Consider the following 22,839-nt stretch of genomic DNA (forward strand, 5'->3'; position numbering starts at 1 on the left):
TAAATTTCAGATTTCAAATTTTAAATTTTAGTTTTATCAAACACACCATAAATCACCCACTTACCAAAAAAACAAAAACAAAAAATACACACACCATAAATCTCTAATCCGCAAATCCAAACTCGACTGATGGACTCTTAAAAGTTCCGGACAAGGATGCAGTTTTCTCATTAGGTTGACAAGGTTAACAGGTGGGCTGTTTCTTCCAATCGATTGTTAACAGGCCCGAGCGGAAGTGGGTTGGGCATCTATCCGACAGACAGGAAAGGGAAGAGTTTTCTTTTTTTGAAGGAGGAAGGGAAGAGTTTAAGAGCTTAAATAGGGAGCTCATGGTGACTTGATTCCCTACCAAATTTTAGATCTTTATATGCACATTTATTTGACAGAAAGAAATTTCATGTCATCTCAAGAGCCAACTCATCTAGTTTGGATATTGGCTAGGTGAACAACCCTTTCTCCCTTAAAAAAAAAAAAACGTAAAATATCCCCAAAACCAACTCAGTTGGGAACTTGGCTCCTCTGCAGTTGTTCCCTTTGCATTTCTCACAATACATATTTAGATACATAATATGTATCTTCATTTACTAACAAGGGTTGGGATTAGTCAAATTTAAAATGATCATATTCCTTTCTAGTAAATGAAAAAAAATATATATATATATATCATGCATCCAAATGTATGCGATGAAAAATAAAGAAAGAATCCACTGAAAAGGTACTGAATCCCTTGATAAGAACACAATAAACGTGATAGCCTTGGTTCGACTCTTAAACCCATCTCCCTTCTATTTCCCCTTCTCCCACCTCTTGTAAGGCTTGGAGTCTCACTTCAGCCAAAATAAGTAAATAAATAATTCACATGATAGCCTCTGTTAAATACTTGCCTGTGCTCGTAAACAAATGTACAGCCTCTGTTACTCGCAATAGTTGTTTCAAGTTCTCAACCATATTATTATCTCTCACACACATTTTAACTTAAAAAAAAAAACAAAGGGATATTATCTAAAAACATTCCTGGAAACAAGCATAAATTACATTCGAAAAATAATTTTTTTTTCAACAATCGAAATTACTGGAAATCACACAACAAAGTTAGATTAATACTCAGAGGTAATCGAAATCCTGGTGCAAAGCACTAAGAGGTAATTCGAAACATAATTGGGAGAACCTACTTGTAGAGAAAATAATATTAAACTACAAAAGTAATAAGCCTTTGAAAAATACTCCTAAAAGTAACCATAGATCACAGGAATATTTTTCCAGCTGTACTCTATGAGAGTTGACTTGGTTATAATTTTAAGATTCGTATGGAACAAATTGGAACATACTTTAATACCAATAGCAAAATTGAGTCCAAAAGTTGAAGTTAGCATCCTTCGTCCCAAGTGTGAACCATGATCAAATGGACACAAAGTAGACAACAAATTAAAAGGACCCAAACGCTTGCAGTTTTTTGGAAAAATCACCGGCCCATCCGGCTACGCAAATCGTAAGAGGTATTTTTTTTTCTTTTTTGGGAAAGGTAGTAAGAGGTATGTTGGATGTGACAGATATAATTAAGGTCGTATTTACAACATTTGGAGATAAGAAACTGTAAGATTCAACAAAATAAAGGCAAATTACAAGGCCGGCATATATCTATGAAGTACAATCAGAAAAAAACAACAGATATATAGTATTCCTTCTTTATCCAACATCTATAAATACGTGAGACGTGAAGGGTTCATGCAAATGATTTCATTACAAAACCTTATTCATTTGATTAAGTAATTTGGTAATTGATCAGATCATGAAAGGTTTCATCTTAACACTGTTTGTGGTTCTACGTGTTCTACCTGGCCAGGCTTTGGTGCACCGCTATTCGTTTATAGTAAGTGTTGTGTTTCTTCATCAATAACAACAGATTCAGTTTGTATTGTCAAGATTGTATAAATATAAACACTTACGGTCCCTTTTTTTGGCATCAACTGAAATCTTTTTTTTTTTTTTTGGATATTAACTTGTTATCCAATGGCACATATGTATGTATTTGTGAAATATTAGCTACTTCCAGCTTTCCCTTCTAATATTTGCTCCTAAGGTGTAATTGGCAAGTTTTGGTTTCATTATTTGCATTAAAGTTGTCTCAAGATCTTGAAGGTTGAAGCAGCAAGCCATGCAGAAAAATGTGCATTTCTTTGTAGCTGCAGCTTGCTCGAATAGAAAATAGAATTCAACATCATGCATGAACATATCTATGATGCAAGTTATTTTTAATGCATTAACAGCTTATCCAATGTGGAGACTCAATCGCACAAACATTGACAGATTATTTTGTGTGTATATGCGCGCTTTAATACGTGGTCAAATATGCTCTACTGCAGATTGAAGAGGCTCCATATACAAGACTTTGCAGCACTAAGAACATTTTGACAGTAAATGGCCAATTTCCAGGACCAAGTCTGCACATCCGTCAAGGCGATACAGCCATTGTTCATGTCCACAACAAGGGAAACCAAAACATCACTGTTCACTGGTATGCAGCAGTTTTTTTTTTTTTTTTGCCCTTTTGCAAGAAAATATTTCAAATGAATCACACGTGAATTGTTCGTGTAATCTCAGATTAATTGGTTTGATTTGTTCCTAGGCATGGAGTCAAATTGCCGAGAAATCCATGGTCGGATGGTCCAGTATACATTACTCAGTGCCCTATAATGCCAGGAAAATCTTTTATCCAAAATATTCAGGTGACTGATGAGATTGGAACATTATGGTGGCATGCTCATAGCGAATGGTCCAGAGCCACAGTCCATGGTGCTTTTATCGTTTACCCGAAAAGAGGAGAAAACTATCCATTTCCTCAGCCTCGTGCAGAAAACACCATCATTTTAGGTATAAACTATAAAGAAACACTTTTAAGTAATCCATAATTTCATACACATCTAATACCGTTTTTCTTCCTTTTTGGTATGATATGGCTTTTGACAAATTTAGACCAAAATTAATAATCAAAATTGATGATTAATGCAGGAGAATGGTGGAAGAGTGACATACAAGATGTTCTTACTCAGTTCCAACATAGTGGGGGAGACCCGATTGTGTCTGATGCTTTGTTGATAAATGGGCAGCCTGGTGATCTTTATCCATGTTCAAAGCAAGGTGCATATATGCCCTTATCATATCTATAAATCTGATTGCTTTGTCACTCTATTATTTTCGGCTCTATATTTTGCTGGGGTTTTCCAAACTAATTAATACTTTGTCCCTCTATTCTGCTGAAAATGTAAATCCACTGATCCACTCCTGAGTCCTGTTAAACATTGAAACTATCAATTCTTTCACGCGTGGAAACCAATAGACTGACATATATCTTTTGCTCTTAACGTATATTCATTTGGTTCTTTCTATTTGGATAGAGGAAGAACATTTCCAAAAAAGAAAACAAAATTTTATTATGTCCAAAATTTAGTTTTATAAACTAAAAAGAATCTTTCTTGCTACAATCCAAATTTTCTTTTTTGTTAATTGAGCTTTCCCTAAAATACAGTGCATGTACTTAAGTCTCTGATAACAATCAATCTTTAGGCAAGAAAAGCTTCTCTGACCTCTGCTGAATGTATCTACCCTGAATATCTAATAAAAACTCCATCACTTTCAGACACCTTTAAGCTGGAAGCGGAATACGGCAAAACTTATTTGCTCCGGATGATCAATGCTGCCATGAACAACATTCTTTTCTTTTCCATTGCAAAGCATCAAATTACTGTAGTTGGATCAGACGGAAGCTACACAAAGCCGTTCAAGAGTGATTATATTGCTATATCCCCAGGACAAACCATTGACTTCTTGTTAGAAGCCAATCAAGCACCTGATCACTATTACATGGCTGCTAAGGTTTATAACAGCGCTCTACCCGTCCCTTTCGACCACTCTACCACGACTGGAATCATAGAATACAGCGGAAATTACACTCCATCTTCACCATTATCCTTCCCACGCCTTCCACTTTTAAATGATACAAAAGCGTCTGTTAATTTCACAGGAGGCCTAAGAAACTTAGCAAGCAAAGTAGATGTTCCATTAAATTTGGACACTAAGCTTTTCTTGACAATTTCTGTCAATTTACGCCCTTGTGAGACAAACAATACTTGTACTGGACCTGCCGGTCACAGATTTGCAGCGAGCATCAATAACATAAGCTTTGTTCAACCTCAAATTAACATACTTCAAGCTTACTATGGTGGTCTTAGAGGGGTCTATGAAGAACAATTCCCGAGTTTCCCACCTTTGAAATTTAATTTCACTGCACAACCTTTCCCATTCAAGTTGACGATACCTTCTCTGGGTACAAAAGTTAAAGTTCTTGAGTACAACTCCAATGTGGAGATTGTTTTACAGGCAACAAGTTTGGTTTGGTCACCAGATCACCCTATGCATTTACATGGCCATAGTTTCTATGTAGTTGGTTCGGGCATCGGAAACTTTGATGAAAAAAAAGACCCTTTGAACTATAATCTTGTTGACCCTCCTCTAAGGAACACGATTGCTGTTCCTAGAAATGGCTGGACAACCATCAGATTCAAGGCAAATAATCCTGGTACGTGTCACTTCTTCTTTTCTGGGTCTGTATTTTCAAAGATTAAAAGACCGGGAAACCTGACGAAATTTTGTTTCCAGACAACTCCGCATTTCTCACACAGTTTATGGACAACATGTTCATGACTTTTATAGTATTAATCTAATTACTTTCCTGGGCAATTATGAAGAACATTGAAATATATATTGCTGCGGCTAGCTATCTAGGGCTTGATGATTAGTACAATTATTTTACGTTTTGACTAATTAAGAAGAATACATGCATCCTCAAGGCCTTTTTTCTGAATTAATATCGTGTTCATTCTTGCTGTCGCAATTCTTATAGTGAGATAACAGGGCTGCGTGATTTGTTGCAGGAGTATGGCTGATGCACTGCCACCTAGAGCGTCATGCAACTTGGGGGATGGAGATGGTATTCATTGTTAAAAATGGCAAAAGCCCACAAGAACAGTTGCTCCCTCCACCTTCAGACATGCCACCTTGTTGATCCATGTGTGTGTGTGTGTGCACACACTCAAATTAGAAGTTTAATAGTCCAGGCTTCTATATAAGTGACATATATTATATTCAATATTTGATAATTGTCATTCATTTCATTTATTTCTTAAAACCGAAGAAAAGGAAAATACTCATTCTTCTTATCTTATTGGCTGTACTGGATTACACTAATACTTTTCAATTTTTTGTTGAATCAAAAATAAAGAACTATACTGGTATGAAGTTTTCATTATTTCTTTTCAATTTGTAGTCGGAGAAAGCAAGGACTTGGAAAGGTGGAAGTACGAAACAGGAATTCCAATAAAAGAAAAATAAAAGAGAGAGAAAGAGAGAGAGGGCAAGGAACATAAGACTGCATTAAAACCTGTTTCTTTGTTAAATATTTCCTCATCCCTTGTGTTTGCTAGCAAATGACCTGCAAAACAGTTCCAATTCCATCACTATGACTCTTCTGTTACATGAAAGTGTAATACCTTGTTAAACATCCTAACATGGTGACACTTATCCTTCTTTAATTATGTCATAAAACTCAAGTTTAATTCCGGCCAATCAGAAAAACTGTGGTTCTATTCTTCTCTCTACAAGGAAACTTTCTTCTTCCCCAAATCCCCGGCTCCAACCTCATACAGTTCATGTATGAATCTATTATAAATTTGATTCTACCAATTTCTTTGAATTGACTAGAAGCATTCCAGAGGAAAAGCAAAATACTAAGAAACATAGAGAAAGATGAGGAGAGAATGAATTGGATGACAAGAGCTAACTGTGACTCTGCTGAGGATCTCAATCCCAAAGGAAGTAGGTTAGGCCTCCATTCAGGCCGCAATGTCGTGGTCTAGTTTCACAATATCAAGCATTTATCTAATTGATCACAAAATTTCCTTTACAACTCAAAAACATAAATCTAGAAGTCTCTGATCCCAAAATGATTATGGTCTTCCACTTGATCCATCAAGTAATAGCTGCTGCTGAACCACCCTTAAATATTAATCCAATGTACATTCCTCCATTTTCAATATAACCCGGTCTAAAAATGGACTTTGATTGCACAATTATTTGACAGGAAGAAGTATCGAACAAATAATACAATATTTCCTTTACATTTATTTTTGAGTGGTGATATACTAGCCAAAGTCCAAATCCTCCTAAAGGACGTGGCTGTAATTTTCCTAGCGTGGCCTAACCTGGGACTGGCAGTAATTTCTTATCCAAGAAACTAGTGGCTAATTATTTGTAACTTGAACTTGCGTACACCCTCTTATCCGATATCGACGCCCTCATTAAAAACATGAGATAATGCTCTTCGCTTTTATGGGCTTTGAGCAATTATGTGGCTTAAGAATGCTTTCACTGTTTTCGATTTTTTTTTTTCAGATATTCTAAATAAGGGGGCATCTTTGTTGTTTCAAGACATCACTTAGATGGGTCTAGACACTGTTAAGACGGGTATATGATTTGTAGGCTTTTAGCCACACCAGAAGCAAGAAGGTGCATGTGGTTAATCCCAAAAAATTATTGCCGATTGATTAAGGAAGTTGAGTGCTATTGGGCCTCACCGCAACAGCTAGCTCTTGGAGTGGGAAGGCCTAATAGCGCCCAGCATTGATGTCAGAGGCCAGTTCTAACAACTCCTTCCGGTCAATATTTGGATGAAATGTTGCCATTGTCCCAACTTAATATCTATCAGGTGAAAGGTTGATACTATTATTTCAACTTAGGACTCTATGTATAAGGTGGAGATTATTGAGTTTATTCCATCGATTGTGGAAGGTGGATATGGTGCTTGGTTGTAAGTGTGAGGGAAAGTCTCACTTCTTAAACTATTTTTTAGGGTGCGAAGGCCTAATGGTATAATATAAAGATGTTCGATGAGTCAAAAATTAATTTTTTTAAAGAGGAAAAACATATTTATGTATTGAAGTTAAAATTACCGGAAAGAAGGTTTGACATATTGTAACTTCCATATTGATTTGAATGTCAGCATTAATTTTTCTAATCTGGTAGATTGCCTTTTATCTAGTGTTGCCAAATTAAATGGTTTGGAATATTGTTATTTCCTTTTTGGTTATGGTCATTAAATGGTTATGAAATATTGTTAGGTTTTAAGTGTTTTTCTAATGTGTATCTATTGTGCACCATTAATGCATCTAAAATTCATCTCTAACTACGACGATGTATATACTAATACTAACAATTATTACCCTTACTTGCATTTGTATACTTTCTCTATTTGATCTTACATACCATCTCTTGTATTTATTTACTTTTTCTAATTAATCTTATATTTCTAAAAATATGACACTTGAAATATATCTTAATAAGTGCCCAATGACCATCCGTTGATAGACCCTTTTTATAATTAGTTGACTTTAGAAAATGCTGCTAATTGATAGCTTATATGTGGTAAGTATATAATCCCAATAATTAAATGTTATTTTTATCTAATTTTCCTCATCTGCTACGTTGCATTTAATTTTAGTGTTGCCAAATTAAATGGTGTGGGGTATTTTTATTTTCTTTTTGGTTATGACCACATTTATAAGTTTGGTAAGTTTTTAATTTGAGATGGTCTGTTAGGTTTTCTTTAATTAGTTGACTTTAGGATTGCTGCTAATTGATAGCTTCCGTACGGTAAGTATGTAATCTAAACACTAAATGTTGTTTTATCTAATTAAAATAAATCAAAAGTATATGATCTAAACATTAAATATTATTTTATCTAATTAAAATAAATCAAAATTATAAGAAAAAAGGATTGGAGGTATAGAGCTCTCTAAGAGATAGAATTTGAAAAGTTGTCTTCAAATATATAGATCGATTTAACAGTAAAGTAATCATCGACAGAGTTGATTTTTCAGTAAAATAATCTACTCAAAGGTACAAATTTCATGGCATGCTCAGATTATATGTCTAAAATTTAATAGTTAAGATATTGGCAGATGGACAACTAAATAAAGTTAAATAAATGGAGAGAATAGTAATTAAAATAGACTTACAATAGGAGAAAGAAATGAAGGAACAAAACTCTCGTAATCTGTGATGGCCAATGGCAATCGCCGGCCCATCCTTGATCTGAAGAATTTTCCAAGATTTGAACCAGTAAGGCTCAACAACATACAGACAATTTACGTAAAGCTTTGTACTATTAAATTAGGAATCCCATTTTGCTGTTTTCAAGTCTTGTATATTGTAATAATAGGACTTGTGTAGCATACTTGTCTGATAGGATGATGGTTTAACTTCTTTGATTGGCTGATGTTGCAGGGTTTTGCCCAATTCAATGGTGCATTCTTTTGTTCATCAATAATAAAAAGATCAGGAAATTTACCAAAAACGTAAAATACAATTTAGAAGGTTGGAGTACTTATTCTGGGGAAAAACAGGAAGTGATCTACTATTAATTTATGTGTACAATGATGAGAAAAGACAGATAGATATATGCTATTCCTTCATTATCTAACCTCTATCAGTACGTGAAGATTTTCTGCAAACACTTTCATTACGATACCATATTGTTCATTTAACAAGTTCTTGGCTTCATTAGTTGCATTAATTAAAGGTTCACTGAAGATCTTGAAGGTTAAAACAGCCATCCAGCAAAATATGCATTTCCTTGAAGCTGACTCCGTGAATTAATAACAAAGTTCAACATCATGCATGAACATATATCACATTATCATTAAATGCATTACAACTCATTCCAAAATGGAGAATTAATGTCAAAATTAAGAACTTATCTTATATGTTTATGCTCTCATGCAGATTGAAGAGACTCCATATACAAGACTTTGCAGCACTAAGAACATTTTGACCGTAAATGGACAATTTCCAGGACCAAGTGTACACATCCGTCAAGGAGATACAGCCATTGTTCATGTCCACAACAAGGGAAACCAAAACATCACTATTCACTGGTATGTAGCAGAATTATTTTTTTTTTTTCCCTTTTGCAAGAAAATAGTTCAAAAGCATCCCGTGTTACTTAACTGTTCGTAATCTCAAATTAATTGTTTTGACTTTGTTACTGGGCATGGATTGAAACTGCCAAGGAATCCAAGGGCAGACGGTCCCGTGTACATCACTCAGTGCCCTATCATGTCTGGAAAATCTTTTATCCAAAATATTGAGGTAACTGATGAGATTGGAACATTATGGTGGCATGCTCATAGTGATTGGCCTACCACCAAAGTCCATGGTGCTTTTATTGTTTACCCGAAGAGAGGAGAAAACTATCCATTTCCCCAGCCTCATGCTGAATTCCCTATCATCTTAGGTAGAAATAAGCACTTTTAAGTAATCCATATACATCTACTACAATTTTTCTTTTTTTTTTTTTGTTGGGTATGATATGACTTTTGACAAATTTAGGCCAAAATTAATCATGATTAATGCAGCAGAATGGTGGAAGAGCGATGTACAAACGGTTCTTTCCGAATTCCTGAGTAATGGAGGAGGCCCGAATGTATCTGATGCTTTCTTGATAAATGGGCAGCCTGGGGATCTTTATCCATGCTCAAAACCAGGTATTGTAACTATAAATCTGACCCTGTCTCTATATTATTTTCGGCTCTATGTTTTTGCAGGGGTTTCCAAAAACAAAATAATACTCAAAATTTTTGTCCTTCTATTTGGTTGAATGGAAAAATCTACCAATCCACTACTGTTAAAAATTGGAAGCATCGATTCTTTCGCATCTGGAAATCCTTAGACTGACATGGATCTTTCCCTTTCTTGAATATTTATGCGTGTCTTGCCCTTTGGGATTTTGGATAGAGGAATAACATCTCCGAAAACGAAACGGAAACAACATTTGACGATGTCCAAAAAACGAGACTAAATAGCCCTTTCTTGCTACAATCCAAATCTCATTTTTGCTACTTGAGCTCCCCTGCAGTGTAGCGCATGTACTACTTGTTTCTCATAAGAATCAATCTTTAGGCAAGAAAAAGATTCTCCTGACTCCTGAGTGAGACCAGGAGCATTTTTTTTAATACATTTTTTTGTCAAATGCGTATGGCTTGCTTATCTAATAATACTCCATCACTTTCAGATACCTTTAAGCTGGAAGTGGAATACGGCAAAACTTATTTGCTCCGGATGATCAATACTGCCATGAACAACATTCTTTTCTTTTCCATTGCAAAGCATCAAGTTACTGTGGTAGGATCAGATGGAAGCTATACAAAGCCATTCAAGAGTGATTATATTGCTATATCCCCTGGACAAACTATTGACTTCTTGTTAGAAGCCAATCAAGCACCTGATCACTGCTACATGGCTGCTAGGGTTTATAACAGCGCGTTAATTGTCCCTTTCGACAACTCTACCACAACTGGAGTCATAGAATACCACGGAAATTATATTCGACCTTCACCACTATCCTTCCCAAATCTTCCATTTTGAAATGATACAAAAGCATCAGTTAACTTCATAGGAGGTCTAATAAGCTTAGCAAGTAAAGTAGATGTTCCATCAGATGTGGACACTAAGCTTTTCTTGACGCTTTCCCTCAAGTTACGCCTTTGTGAGGCAAACAATACTTGTGCTGGACCTGCCGGTCTCAGATTTGCAGCGACCGTATCTTACATTCTTACATTCTTAAGTGTAACGTATCTCACATTCAAGACCTCAAGCAATTTTCCATTCATTTCGCTTATTTGTGAAACCATAAAATGAAAAGGGAAAAAAAAAGATGCAATCTCCTGTCCTTTTCCTTTTGATGAACTGAACTAAACTCATAGTTTTCTATTTTGTACAAAATTAGAAGTTAACAACTACATTCTGAGTTCAAATTCCCCTTTTCTGTTACTGTTTCTTAAATTCCACCTTTCTTCTGCTATTAAAAAAAAAAATAAACGGATTGGGACGCATAACTACAATTCTGCCTCTTGTAGGATGGGTGACTGTTGTGGTTTTGAAACCTCTAGTTACTCTCTGGTTTCTTCTGGTTAAGGATCCGATTTCTACTAATTACGGTTCTAATCATCCTTGTCACTTATCGTTATAAAGTTTACAATAATATGACAATGAATTTGAAATAAATAATATGACAATAAATTATTTATGATAAATTTCTGTTGTTTTTAGCGTTGTTTGTTCTGTTTCCAATTCATGTGCGGACATGTCAAAACTTCAGCGTTCCTTTTGGTTCAACGCTAGGAAAACGCTGGATTATGAGCTGTGATATGTCTTTGTGCATTTTGGTTTTGTTGAAAGTAGAAAATTCGTATGCGCCCCTCCAACTCTTGTCTTTTGACATGCGCCCCCCCTCTCCACCTTTTTTTTTTTTTTTTGAAAGTGATAGACATGGATAAAAAGATATACTACTATTATCAATTGGTGGCCTAAGTTTAATTTTTAGTAAGGTATACATACACTTTGAGTGCTTTTGATATAATTGAAGTATGAAATCTGAAATCTAAAACATGAATTGTTAAGTTGCTGAATTGTTAAGTACTGAAATTTTACATTTGAGTATATCTTACGTTAAGTGATAAGTGAATAATTTATCACTTATTGTTTTGAGTAAGTTTTGTCTAAATAATTCAGAGTCACGCAATTAAGAAAGACGTTTTATTTTTCTATTATTAAACACGTCTAAAAATATTAAGATTTGAATCTATTAAATTTAAATGGTGAATTGGGTTATCAAAGACGCCCTTTGTTCTGTTCCAAGATTTTTTTAGATAACTGGAATCCAGTCAAGAGTTTATGGACTTTCTTTTGATTGAATACTGTGACATGTTCAAGAGTCATAATTTTTAATACAACCATAATAAGTTAACAAGTGTTATGATATCTAATTACTTTTGTGTCGTTTTAATTTTATTGTGTAATGAGATTCATGCACACATATCTATTGAAATATTCCTCTTCAATTTGTTAGATGGATGCAGAAGAATTGTGATTTACAAGTAAATTTTTTCCCCAAATGATGGATAGTACTCTTATTATGGACATGGACATATCCTTTTGTCAACAACAGTTAACACACACATAGGATTCTTGCAATCAAAGGTAACAAAACTTTGTGATTTTGACCTCGCAAATCTCCAATCACAAATGAATGGGATTCTTGCAATCAATTCACCTAGGATTCTTGCAACTCTGCAATTACAGCTAAGAGTGAGATAAATTTGCAAACTAGATGGCAAAACTTCCGCTGACTTTTCACGTTTGCCATGTTTTAGCAGGGATTGGAAATTGATGGGATCTGTGGACCCTTTCCATGTAGGATAAGCAAACGTGGGGTCATGCTGATCCACCGTTCAGCCGACTTTAGTCGGCTAATCTCCATGAAAACTCATCCATTTCTGCTCAGACAAATCTCATTAGATCAAAAAAGGTGTTCTGACAATTCATTTAGATTTTTTTTTTATTATAGGTGGAGTTCGAATCTCCCATTTACGGTTCAAAAAGGGACTCTTTGAATAGCCATTGATGCAAAGCTTAGTGGTTAGCATCAGCTCTCCTAATGGGGGCTGTTCCTATGGAGTGGTGGAGACAGATCAATCAATCTTATTAATTCACCAAAATCATCTTGAATGGCAGGAAGCAGTCAAAGAAAAGAGCCCTGATCAAACGGAGGTTCTACCTGAATTAATATCAAATGTTTATGCGTTAAAAGACGGAGAAATTAGTTGTTTTTAGTCGGTAATTGTGACATGAGAAATTCTAGATTAATGCTACTTGAAGAACGTCTAGAGGGAATCATGCCATGACCACCCTTCTGTCACGTTGTCATCCAGCAATTCATTTGATGACAAAGCAATCATTCTAATAATCAAGTACGAATTCATGGCTTTTGATTTTAAATAATACAACAATAAAAAAGGAGAATGAGACTTTTACTTTGATTTATGTTTTTGGCGATGAAAAATTAATTGAGACGTCTTACTTACTAATTATAGTCGCATGCATCAAATGTTAACCTAGTACTATTATTCAGCAGTTGTGATCTAAGTTTCGTAACTTTTTCAATTTGTATGAGAGGGATTATACTCAAAATCGTGTCCACTAACATTGTGTAGTAACTATCGACTAGGTTTTCAATTTATAGTGACTTTAGTATTTCGAATCAAGATTTAGTTGTAAATATTAAGAGTCGATACTAAAAATGCGAATATAAACAATGAATTTAGAACGGGAGAAGCCGAAGACACTGAATATTGGGGAAAAATGATTTTCAATTTAATATTTTATAACAAGGAAAAAGAAAAATAATAAAATTTTATAAAATATACATCACATTTTTTAGTGTTACTAAACGTTTTAAACAAAAGAAAAGATTAGATGATTTTTTCATTGATGTTAAAATGGAAAACAGGAAAACCATCGAAATAGTCAACAATCTTCTTTAGCCGAGCCCGTCGTCATAAATGTATATTAATGGTTTGAACCAGAATTGGAACCTTTGATTATGGTATTGGTCCTTTTTTTTTTTTTGGAACTAAACCTTTACTTAGAGTTAGCTTAGTCAAGTAATTTCTTTTTGAAAAAAAAAAAACTTTTGAAAAGCAAGGACTTGGGATTTGGGAAGGTGGAAATAGGAATGTGAAATCCCACCCCCTAAAAAAAAAAAAGAAAAGAAAAGAGGAAGAGAAGTTAGAAAGAAAAAAAAACGAAGGCAAGGAACATTCCATAGAGCAAACCGTGATCAATTGGAACAGTTAATAACGGAAAAAGATTCTCTATTTGGATTGACCTATTTTTCAAAAACTAATTTTTCAAATACAATATTTCAATAATGTACAAACAAAAAAATAACTCAAAAAATATATGATTCATACAATATATCAAAAACAACTCACAAATATACACAAAAAATTAAAAAAAAAATAAATTTTACAACATTTTTCACCTATCACCATCACCAACCACCCACTATCACCACCACTCCCTCCCTCCTCCTTTCTCCCCTCTTCCCCTTCCCTCTTCCTCCTCCCCACCCCCAGATTGAGGCCTCTAGTCATGACCAGTTCGTGACCGAAAGGTCACAACTTTTTGGTCATGATCTGGAGACCAAAGGCCTCTATCTTGTCGAGACTAGATCAAGATCGAGAGGGAGAGGAGGGGCCGACGGGTGAGGTGAAGGGAAGAGGAGGAGGAAGAGAAAAGGGGAGGAGGAAAATGAAGAAGGTAGTGGCGGTGGTGGGTGGGTAGAGATAGTGGCTGTGGTGGTTGTGGGTAGTAGTATTAATTTTTAAAAATATGATAAAAATATTTTATTTTTAAAAGTTACTCCAAAATATATTTCAAAAACCCTTCAAAAAAATTACAAAAATTACAGTAAAAGTTTTTTATATACACTTCTATAATAAAATATTTCAAAAACACCCCAAAAAATAGTTAATCCAAACGGAGCCAACCGACAGTGATAGATTTGTAGTTTATTATGAAGATAAACGATTGTAATTAAAAAACAAAGATAAACGATTGTTCCGCACTTCTTTTTTTCTTTATTATTATTATGTTGGAAGACTTGGTTTAAGAATAATGAGGTGTGTATATTTAGAGAAATAACTAAACTTTTCTATTGTGTAACGCCACTTTGGAAACTCTGAAAACAATATCATAATAAACTTTTTTCTTTAATTCGATTTTTTGTATTTTAAAGTTTTTTTTCTTCTTCAAAGATTTTAAACTTGCACCGACAACAAGGACATGTCTAAATGATTTACATCCATTTCAAACAAGAATTAGAGGATACACGATCGTGCGCACAGACTATATATATATGTGTGTGTGTGTGTGTGTGCACTTAATTAAATTACCTATTTTTTCTCTTATATTGGCATACCTAATTAAGAAAAGATAAAATTAATGGGTCATTTGAATGCTTGGTTTTTACCCATATTTGTATTGAACTCTTTTCAAGTTTAGTTTTTCTTACACTTTCTCTCTTATGGTTCTCCTCGCTTCTAATACTATTATCTTTTTGTTAAATAGGTATAATTTTTTGTCAATATGGATTAACTTTACCTAGTGTCAAGAAAAATTTATTTATTGTGACTTGAACTGCTACGCTAAATAATTAATTTTATTGATCAAAATTGATTATTTGTTCATGAGAAAATGAATTGTCAAATTTTTTATATTTAATTGAGTTCAAATATGTAGTTCTAGGTTTATGGTCATTATAAAAATTCTAATTATCTCAAAGAATATCTATTTGATTTGTCAGCATGCATTGTAGTATTTGTTGAATATGATATTTTCTACATTTAATATCACTGAAATGTAGGAATTTTGTCAATGACATTCATACTTGTACAAATTCACAAGTAATAAAAAAAAGTGCTAAGGTGTAGGCTAAATTCTAGTACTGTAGTCAACATATACTAACAAAATCATCAATTAAAGAATAGCACTAATTCTTTTATCTCTGTCTGTCTATGTAGATGTAGCAGGAAAAAAAAGCACATTACTGGAGTTTGTCATTAAATCAAATGTTTTCAAAAACATAATTTCATGTAGGGAAGAAATAAGTAGGTAAGTTTAGGAAAGAGTTGAATTGGATGGTAAGATGAAAGAGATTGTAAATAGGACGTTTTGGATTCAAAACCTTGACTTATCAAAAAAAAAAAAAAGCTAACAAAATGTAGGCGAGTCGACAAATAATCTAGGGTCCTGGCAATGAAACGTCTATTAGCTGACATTTTCATACTTGGACAAGGCATATAAATTAGTAAGCTGCTCAGGCTTGATATATATATAGGCAATAATATAAACATGAATTTACACGTATTAACATAGTGAATTAATTTTTTTACACAAGTTCTTACGGGAAAGTATAAAAGACAACTGTAAAGAAACACAACTCGATAAAATTGTTCGAGTTGTCTCTTCAATTATCATGTCAACCACTACATGGGGCATTTGGTTGGCTTTTATTCATTAAACTGCAACTTGTATTGAAAACGTGGTGAGAGAGTCGTCACATGTTTCAAAAAATGAAAAAAAATCAGCAAATAGAAGAAATAGCAATCGGTCTGGTTAAGTGAAAACGTGATCCACATTCGATTTGAATTTTTACCATGAGAAGGAAAATCAGTAACTTGTTCCCTTTTCTCCATTGCAGATTATCACTACTCTATAAATACTTCAGGGTTTTTTACAAGTAACGCAACAAGAAACCGAGCAGTTTTTGCATAACTTCTGATGATGTCGGGCATGAGGGTTTTGATCTTACAAGTTGTCGTCTTTCTTCTTTTGGGTGGTCTTTTACCTACCCAAGCTTTGATCCATAGATATAAGTTCGTGGTAAGTATAAACTTATTCTGTTTTATTAGGAAGGTTACAAATTACATATAATGGCATCCGAGGTATCTTGAATATCCTTTGACTAGCCACCTAACCAGAAGTTTATCTTTTCTTCTTTTCATTTTTATTTTTTTAACTTTTAAAATTTTACTCTCTTACCCTTCTTTAAAATAGCTTCCAGAGTTGCTACATTAGTCCCAACTCCCAGTAAAAAGATCACTAATGAAGTTTGGCTTGCATTTTCAGCTTTTGTAATATTATCTTGCTTTGTATACACAGGTAAAAGAAGCTCCATATACAAAACTATGCAGCACCAAGAACATTTTGACAGTAAATGGTCAATTTCCTGGACCAACTCTACGCCTTCGTCAAGGAGATACAGCCTTTGTTCATGTACACAACAAGGGAAAAGAAAGCATCACCATTCACTGGTATGATAATTTTCTTCATCTTTTCTTGGTCTCAATATTACGTGTTCTAAGAGAAGATAAAGAGCTTAACTTTCTTTCCAGGCATGGAGTAAAGCAGCCAAGATTTCCATGGTCAGATGGTCCAGAGTATATTACGCAGTGCCCTATGAGGCCAGGAACAAATTTCACCCAAAAGATTGTGCTGTCTGATGAGATTGGAACGTTGTGGTGGCATGCTCACAGTGACTGGTCTCGAGCAACAGTTCATGGTTTACTTGTTGTTTATCCAAAGAAAGGGACTAGTTACCCATTGGGGTTTCCAAAGCTTCAAGCAGAAGTGCCCATGATTTTAGGTATAATGGAATTCAAATCATCTGCTGAGCGCTAATATTGAACTGGTCAATATATGTGTGATTGCCAATCTTAAGCTGCCTCCTTTGCAAAAAAGTTAAAACAAGAAAAGGAAAGATTCACCCATTTATATGTTGAAAAACCTGTTATTTTAACTCTGACTTAGTGCCAGTTTTACATAAAGGATCACTACATTACTAGCGACATTTTGAAATTGCATCTGTGATTTGAAACTCGACAGAATAGTGACTCGACCAAGCTCAAGAATTGGAGCTCTTTCGATCATTTTGGCCAAGACCAAAAAACTAGAGAATTGAATGACCTCATAGAATTGAATGAGCTCTTTCGACTAAACCAGAAAGTCAGATCTGAGTTTCAAAACATTGTATGGAACGCTGTAATGCACACCATTGACTTCCATATAGGACAAAATAATTTGTTCATGTATTCAAGAAATGGACACCTAATTATCTAAAGTGTTGAGAATGGTGCAGGAGAATGGTGGAAAAGTGATATACAGGAGGTTCTTAGCGAGTTTTCAAGCAGCGGGGGAGAACCAAATGTCTCTGATGCTTTCCTAATAAACGGTCAACCTGGTCTTCTGTATCCATGCTCAAGACAAGGTAAACAAGAATGGAAATTGAACTCCTTTTCTCCCATCTTCTTATTGAATTTCATAAGATCGATCACATTCTATAGTAGCATGACATATTTATCCAAATTCTACACTTGTAGTGAGATATAATGTACATAATCTTTACTTGCAGACAGTTACAAGTTGACTGTGGATTATGGCAAGACTTACTTACTTCGAATGGTTAATGCTGCCATGAACAACATTCTTTTCTTTTCCGTAGCAAAGCATCGGATTACTGTTGTGGGATCAGACGGAAGCTACACAAAGCCTTTAAATAGTGGTTACATTGCAATATCCCCCGGCCAAACCATTGATTTCCTGCTACATGCCAATCAATCACCTAATCTCTACTACATGGCTGCTAAAGCTTATAATAGTGCCAGCTCTGTTACATTCGACAACACAACCACCACAGCCATTCTCGAATACCGTGGAAATTATACTCCACCTTCATCTCCATCTTTCCCAAATCTTCCGACTTTTAATGATACAATTGCATCAGCTAATTTCACAGGGAGCCTTAGAAGCTTAGCGAGTAAAGAATTCCCTGTTGATGTCCCAAAAAATGTTACCACTAATCTTTTCTTTACACTCTCCATAAAGTCACTTCCTTGTGAAACAAATAACACCTGCAAGGGACCTCGAGGCAATCGATTCGCGGCAAGTGTAAATAACATGAGCTTTGTCAGCCCGAAGATTGACATACTTCAGGCTTACTATAATCAGATCAATGGAGTGTATAAACCTAATTTTCCTAGCTTCCCACCTTTGGTATTCAATTACACTGCAAGTAACATTTCGGTTTCCCTACAAACGCCTACTCGAACAACCAAAGTGAAGGTTCTTGAGTATAACTCGCATGTGGAGCTTGTTTACCAAGCCACTAATTTGGTAGCAGGAGTTGATCATCCCATGCATTTACATGGACATAGTTTTTATGTTGTTGGATGGGGATTTGGAACCTTTGACAAGGACAAAGACCCTAAGAACTATAACCTTGAGGACCCTCCTTTGATGAATACAATTGCAGTTCCGAAGAATGCCTGGACAGCCATAAGATTCAAGGCAAATAACCCTGGTAAGCGTTATATTTATTATTATTTTTTATCAAGGATATTAGTTCTCAGTAAAACTTTGCAAAAAAAAAAAATCAAACGCCTGCTTACCCCATTTTTATACCTAGCTACAGTCATCACAATGAAAGCATGAGTTAGCGAGATATCAATGTGTCCATCTAGTTCTGAGTTTTTTTAATTTCTGATATGTATTCTGTTGATCATATCGTTTTTTTAAATTAACTTCGCTCAGGTCTCTGTAAAATTATGCAAAGCTGGTATTTCTTGGGTGATAAATTCATAATCATAGGAATTTTCCACTCTTTTCATTGTCAAAGAACAATAATTGATGGAAATCAATTTTTGCACAGGCACACACTATATATATATATATATATATATATATATATATATATATATATATATATATATGTAATATGTAATTGCATCTCATAATTAAAATTTGTGTACTTATTGCAACTATTATAATTGGAAAGGACATACAATCTCTTGCAGGAGTGTGGTTGATGCATTGCCATCTTGAACGTCACATAAGCTGGGGGATGGAAATGACCTTCATTGTTAAAAATGGAAAGCGTCCGCAGGAAAAATTGCTGCCTCCACCTCCCGACATGCCACTTTGCTAATGTTGCTTAGACAAAGTATTACAAGTCTTGGACTACTACGGTTTGCAGCGGCTCTAAAGTCAGCTTGTCAATGAGGCACAAAAATAATGTAAACCTAGTTTCTTTCTTTAGTATTTGCGAGTAATCTTAAGTAGATGGTGTGACTTCAGTCTCGTGAATAATAGTTTTTGGCACCTTCAAGAATGATACAAAAAAAAAAAGAAGAAATAAATCCATGCATCAAATGTAGGATGTAATATGTTACTAAAGAAAAAAAAAGGCTTAGTACGTTATTTAAGTTCCTTTTTTTTGTTTATGTTTGCTTACATTTTGAATGAAGTCATGTTTACACTTGATTGTGTAATTCATTGTGTTTCAAATAGGGTGGTAATTATTAATACAAAAGAACCTTCAGTTATCTTTAGTTATATTTGTATAATGATGACAATAAGTATAAAACAAAAAACTTCCTAACTATCTACCCAGAGTTGCTAAAAAAATATTAATAAAGTGAAAATATTAATCTTGGTTCAGCATTAAAACTTTATTGCAATTATTGTGCTAAATTCATATGAAAATTTTTGGATTCTACTCCAATTTTATTCTTGCAAAGATTTCAAATGAAATTTTACTGATTATATAAAGTTATGGCATTATGATGTGTTGAAGAAAATTATGAGATTTTAAAAATTACAATAGTAGTCATTCAATATTTTCATATTTTGCCTCCATTTTGACTGCAGTAGTCTTAATTCTCATTCAAAGCGAAGTAGTATATATATTTTTTATATGTTAACAATTAGACTTTTTGATATTAAGTGAAAATCAGTCTATTTAAAGTATTAATCTTTCCCACTAAAATGGTATTTTTTTGTCACTCTGTAATAGATGATAAATTGGTCATTTCATCAATTACTTGGATGAAATTAAATTTTGTATTATGTTTTAGTTGATTGTGTACAGTGCCCATTAAGATACTTTAGGGTGTAAACGCAACTACTCTAATAGTTCGTGGGACTTTTATGCAATTAACCCCATAATCTAATCAAATGATACCCGATCTTTTCAGATTTTATTCGGGCCGACTACGCACACGATCTGACGTATCTGGACTAACGGATAGAAAGCTGGAAATTGGACTTAATTCGCATCCCTGCGCTAACTCAAAACCCAATTCTACCCACAACCGTGACAATGAGCCCAACTACAGAGTCTCAAAATCCAATACCAATAAGCCCAAGATTTGCACTAATTTGATGTATCCAGCCTCAATCAGCAAAGAAAGTTCCACAGCCAAGAGAATGAAATATATTACGAATGGGTTGATTTTTAAAAATAATTTTTTAGATTCATGTTAATGCGTGATGTTGATGAAGTGAAAAAGAAAAGTACTTTTTCTTTATCTAAATCTTTTGTGTCCAGAATGAAATATTCTCCTTTTTCATGGAGAAAAGTTTGCACAGTATCTGAATTTTTTTTTCCTGATGACACTTCCATATTAGTGGCGTTCAGCAATAATTGGTGATTTAGATTATTAAGGAAATGGAGAAAAAAAATTTCCAATTTGACGTTAATGCTGTTTCTTTTGCTTGTTTATAAGCCTAATAGAAAAAAAAAAAAGTTTATCAGGCGAACATTTGTGCAAAGTTGCAACAAGTTTAGCACTTATTTCTAGCCCCAGTGACATACTTGTCTTATTTTACATATATGTTCGTGGACGAAATGCAGCCTAATTCGTAAGACAATTTACCTATACTTAAGAGATCTTGAGTTTGAGCCATCAAAAAGATAAGTGAAGAACTACTAGGTCCACTACTGATCCATGGATTCTTTCAAAAACAAATAAGCAAAAAAAAAAAAAAATGATTTAAGGAACGTGGGGGAATTTGCACGCATAATAAAAATCTAGATGCGAGCTGCATCTGGACGGTCTTCACCTGCATAACAAGAATTCTAATTATTCTATACTATTGCAGCTTGCTTGCACAGAAATTGCCTTGCAACTTGCTTGCCCGAACAATTGCATAGAAATTGCCTATAAAAGTGCAATATACGTAATCACGGTCTTAATGATTTTGTCGGGCTGCTGACCTTTCGATTAAATTAGTGACATTGCAAATATCTTGTGTTGTGTTAGTCCTCGGACTACTTAATTACAACTCACTTTGGGCAAATGTGGCGTGTGTTACTTCATTTTTTGTTAGGTTCATAATCAGGAAATTATGTTCCACATTGATTTTAAAAGTGGAGAAATTACGCTTAGTATGTAAATGAGGGTTCAAGACCTAACAATTTAAACATTTGGATTAACGTTAAGTTCCTAACTTACGTATTGGACCTCTTTAACAAGTGACTTAATATGTAATTAAAATGTAAGTAAGAGTTCGGAACCCAACAAGTTAAACTCTTGGCTCAAGATAATCTTTTGGACGAATTTAACACTTAAGTAAGTAAGAATTTGAAACCTAATCATTTAAACTTTTGAATCAACGTTGGGAATCTTTTGGACTAACACTGAATTCCTAACTTGTATATTGCACCTCTTTTAGTGTTTCTTCCTAACAGTACTTTAGTTATCTTTACGAAGCCAAGGCAATGTTCTTGACTTACAGATTGCACCTCTTTGAGTGTTTCATCCTAACAATTTTTGAGTTATTTTTACGAAGCCAAGGTCGGAGAACGCAGACAAGAAGCTGTAAGGTCGGAGAATGCAGACAAAAAGCTGTAATTGAGAGAATCAGTAGGTGAACCAAAAGACCATACTACTGAAGCTCTCGTCCCAAATAGAATGATTTTTAAGGGCGTCCCATTTGCTGAGACTGTTACCGATTTTTTGGTTGGAAAGTAGTCAAAAGCATGCTTCTAGTCAAGCAGTTCACACAAAAATTTCTCAGCAACTCGGTTTACAATTTAAAAACTGATCACATGTTATTTTCTATAGTGTTGTTTCAAAAAAAAAATGAAGAATAAGAAGAAGAAGAAGAAAGAAAGAAAGTATTGAACTCATATTGCTGTGGAACTGGATTAGACCTTTTCCTCATCTTTAGGTCCAACGAATTTGTACAATCTGATTTATACATTTTTATTACTAGTTTGTGCACCCCGGTGAATAAAAAAGTTTAAGCTTCACCTTCTACCAATTCAACGTTCTAATTTGAACTCAGTTATACTTTAATCAGCAATTTTTATATCTCAAGTTGAAAGCCATTCAAAAGGATGACATGTAATCAAAATTGAAGGAAATAATTTTGACACGAAAGCAATGGCGTGTCTAAGGTGTTTTGACCACATTTTTCCTTCATTACGAAAGATTGAAAGATTCAAGATTGGGAGCAAAGAGAGTTGGATTCAGTCCTGCTTATCTGTTTAGTCATACTGACCCAAAATTGACATGTAGTTAGATTCAGGATTTACCATATACTAGG

At 34.4% G+C, this 22,839-nt stretch overlaps 2 protein-coding genes and 1 pseudogene across 2 annotated transcripts; all 3 read left to right on the forward strand.

Annotated features, from left to right (window-relative positions):
* Positions 1-1,467: 1,467 nt before the first annotated feature.
* On the forward strand, positions 1,468-5,280 carry LOC113715021 (laccase-14-like). The gene is made up of 6 exons (XM_027239171.2): positions 1,468-1,870; positions 2,364-2,515; positions 2,627-2,871; positions 3,010-3,138; positions 3,638-4,576; positions 4,932-5,280. The coding sequence occupies exons 1-6, from the start codon at positions 1,790-1,792 to the stop codon at positions 5,060-5,062; spliced, it is 1,677 nt and encodes a 558-aa protein (XP_027094972.1). The 5' UTR covers positions 1,468-1,789; the 3' UTR covers positions 5,063-5,280.
* Positions 5,281-8,112: 2,832 nt separating this feature from the next.
* Positions 8,113-11,257, forward strand: LOC113715022 (laccase-14-like; annotated as a pseudogene).
* Positions 11,258-16,210: 4,953 nt separating this feature from the next.
* On the forward strand, positions 16,211-19,596 carry LOC113715205 (laccase-15-like). Its single transcript, XM_027239449.2, has 6 exons — positions 16,211-16,335; positions 16,615-16,766; positions 16,848-17,098; positions 17,591-17,719; positions 17,864-18,811; positions 19,305-19,596. Exons 1-6 carry the CDS (start codon positions 16,234-16,236, stop codon positions 19,433-19,435), a joined length of 1,713 nt encoding a protein of 570 aa, XP_027095250.1. The 5' UTR covers positions 16,211-16,233; the 3' UTR covers positions 19,436-19,596.
* The last annotated feature ends 3,243 nt before the right edge of the window (positions 19,597-22,839 follow it).

The sequence above is a fragment of the Coffea arabica genome, chromosome 10c (genome assembly GCF_036785885.1).
Source record: "Coffea arabica cultivar ET-39 chromosome 10c, Coffea Arabica ET-39 HiFi, whole genome shotgun sequence".
Classification (NCBI taxonomy): Eukaryota; Viridiplantae; Streptophyta; class Magnoliopsida; order Gentianales; family Rubiaceae; genus Coffea; species Coffea arabica.

Excerpts from the sequence above, each read along its gene's own strand:
- LOC113715205 (XM_027239449.2), top strand. The coding sequence starts at position 16,234 with ATGATGTCGGGCATGAGGGTTTTGATCTTACAAGTTGTCGTCTTTCTT. Across the intron at positions 16,767-16,847 it reads GAAAGCATCACCATTCACTG|GCATGGAGTAAAGCAGCCAA; the intron begins GTATGATAATTT and ends CTTTCTTTCCAG. Across the intron at positions 17,099-17,590 it reads AGAAGTGCCCATGATTTTAG|GAGAATGGTGGAAAAGTGAT; the intron begins GTATAATGGAAT and ends AGAATGGTGCAG.
- LOC113715021 (XM_027239171.2), top strand. The coding sequence starts at position 1,790 with ATGAAAGGTTTCATCTTAACACTGTTTGTGGTTCTACGTGTTCTACCT. Across the intron at positions 1,871-2,363 it reads TGCACCGCTATTCGTTTATA|ATTGAAGAGGCTCCATATAC; the intron begins GTAAGTGTTGTG and ends GCTCTACTGCAG. Across the intron at positions 2,872-3,009 it reads AGAAAACACCATCATTTTAG|GAGAATGGTGGAAGAGTGAC; the intron begins GTATAAACTATA and ends TGATTAATGCAG.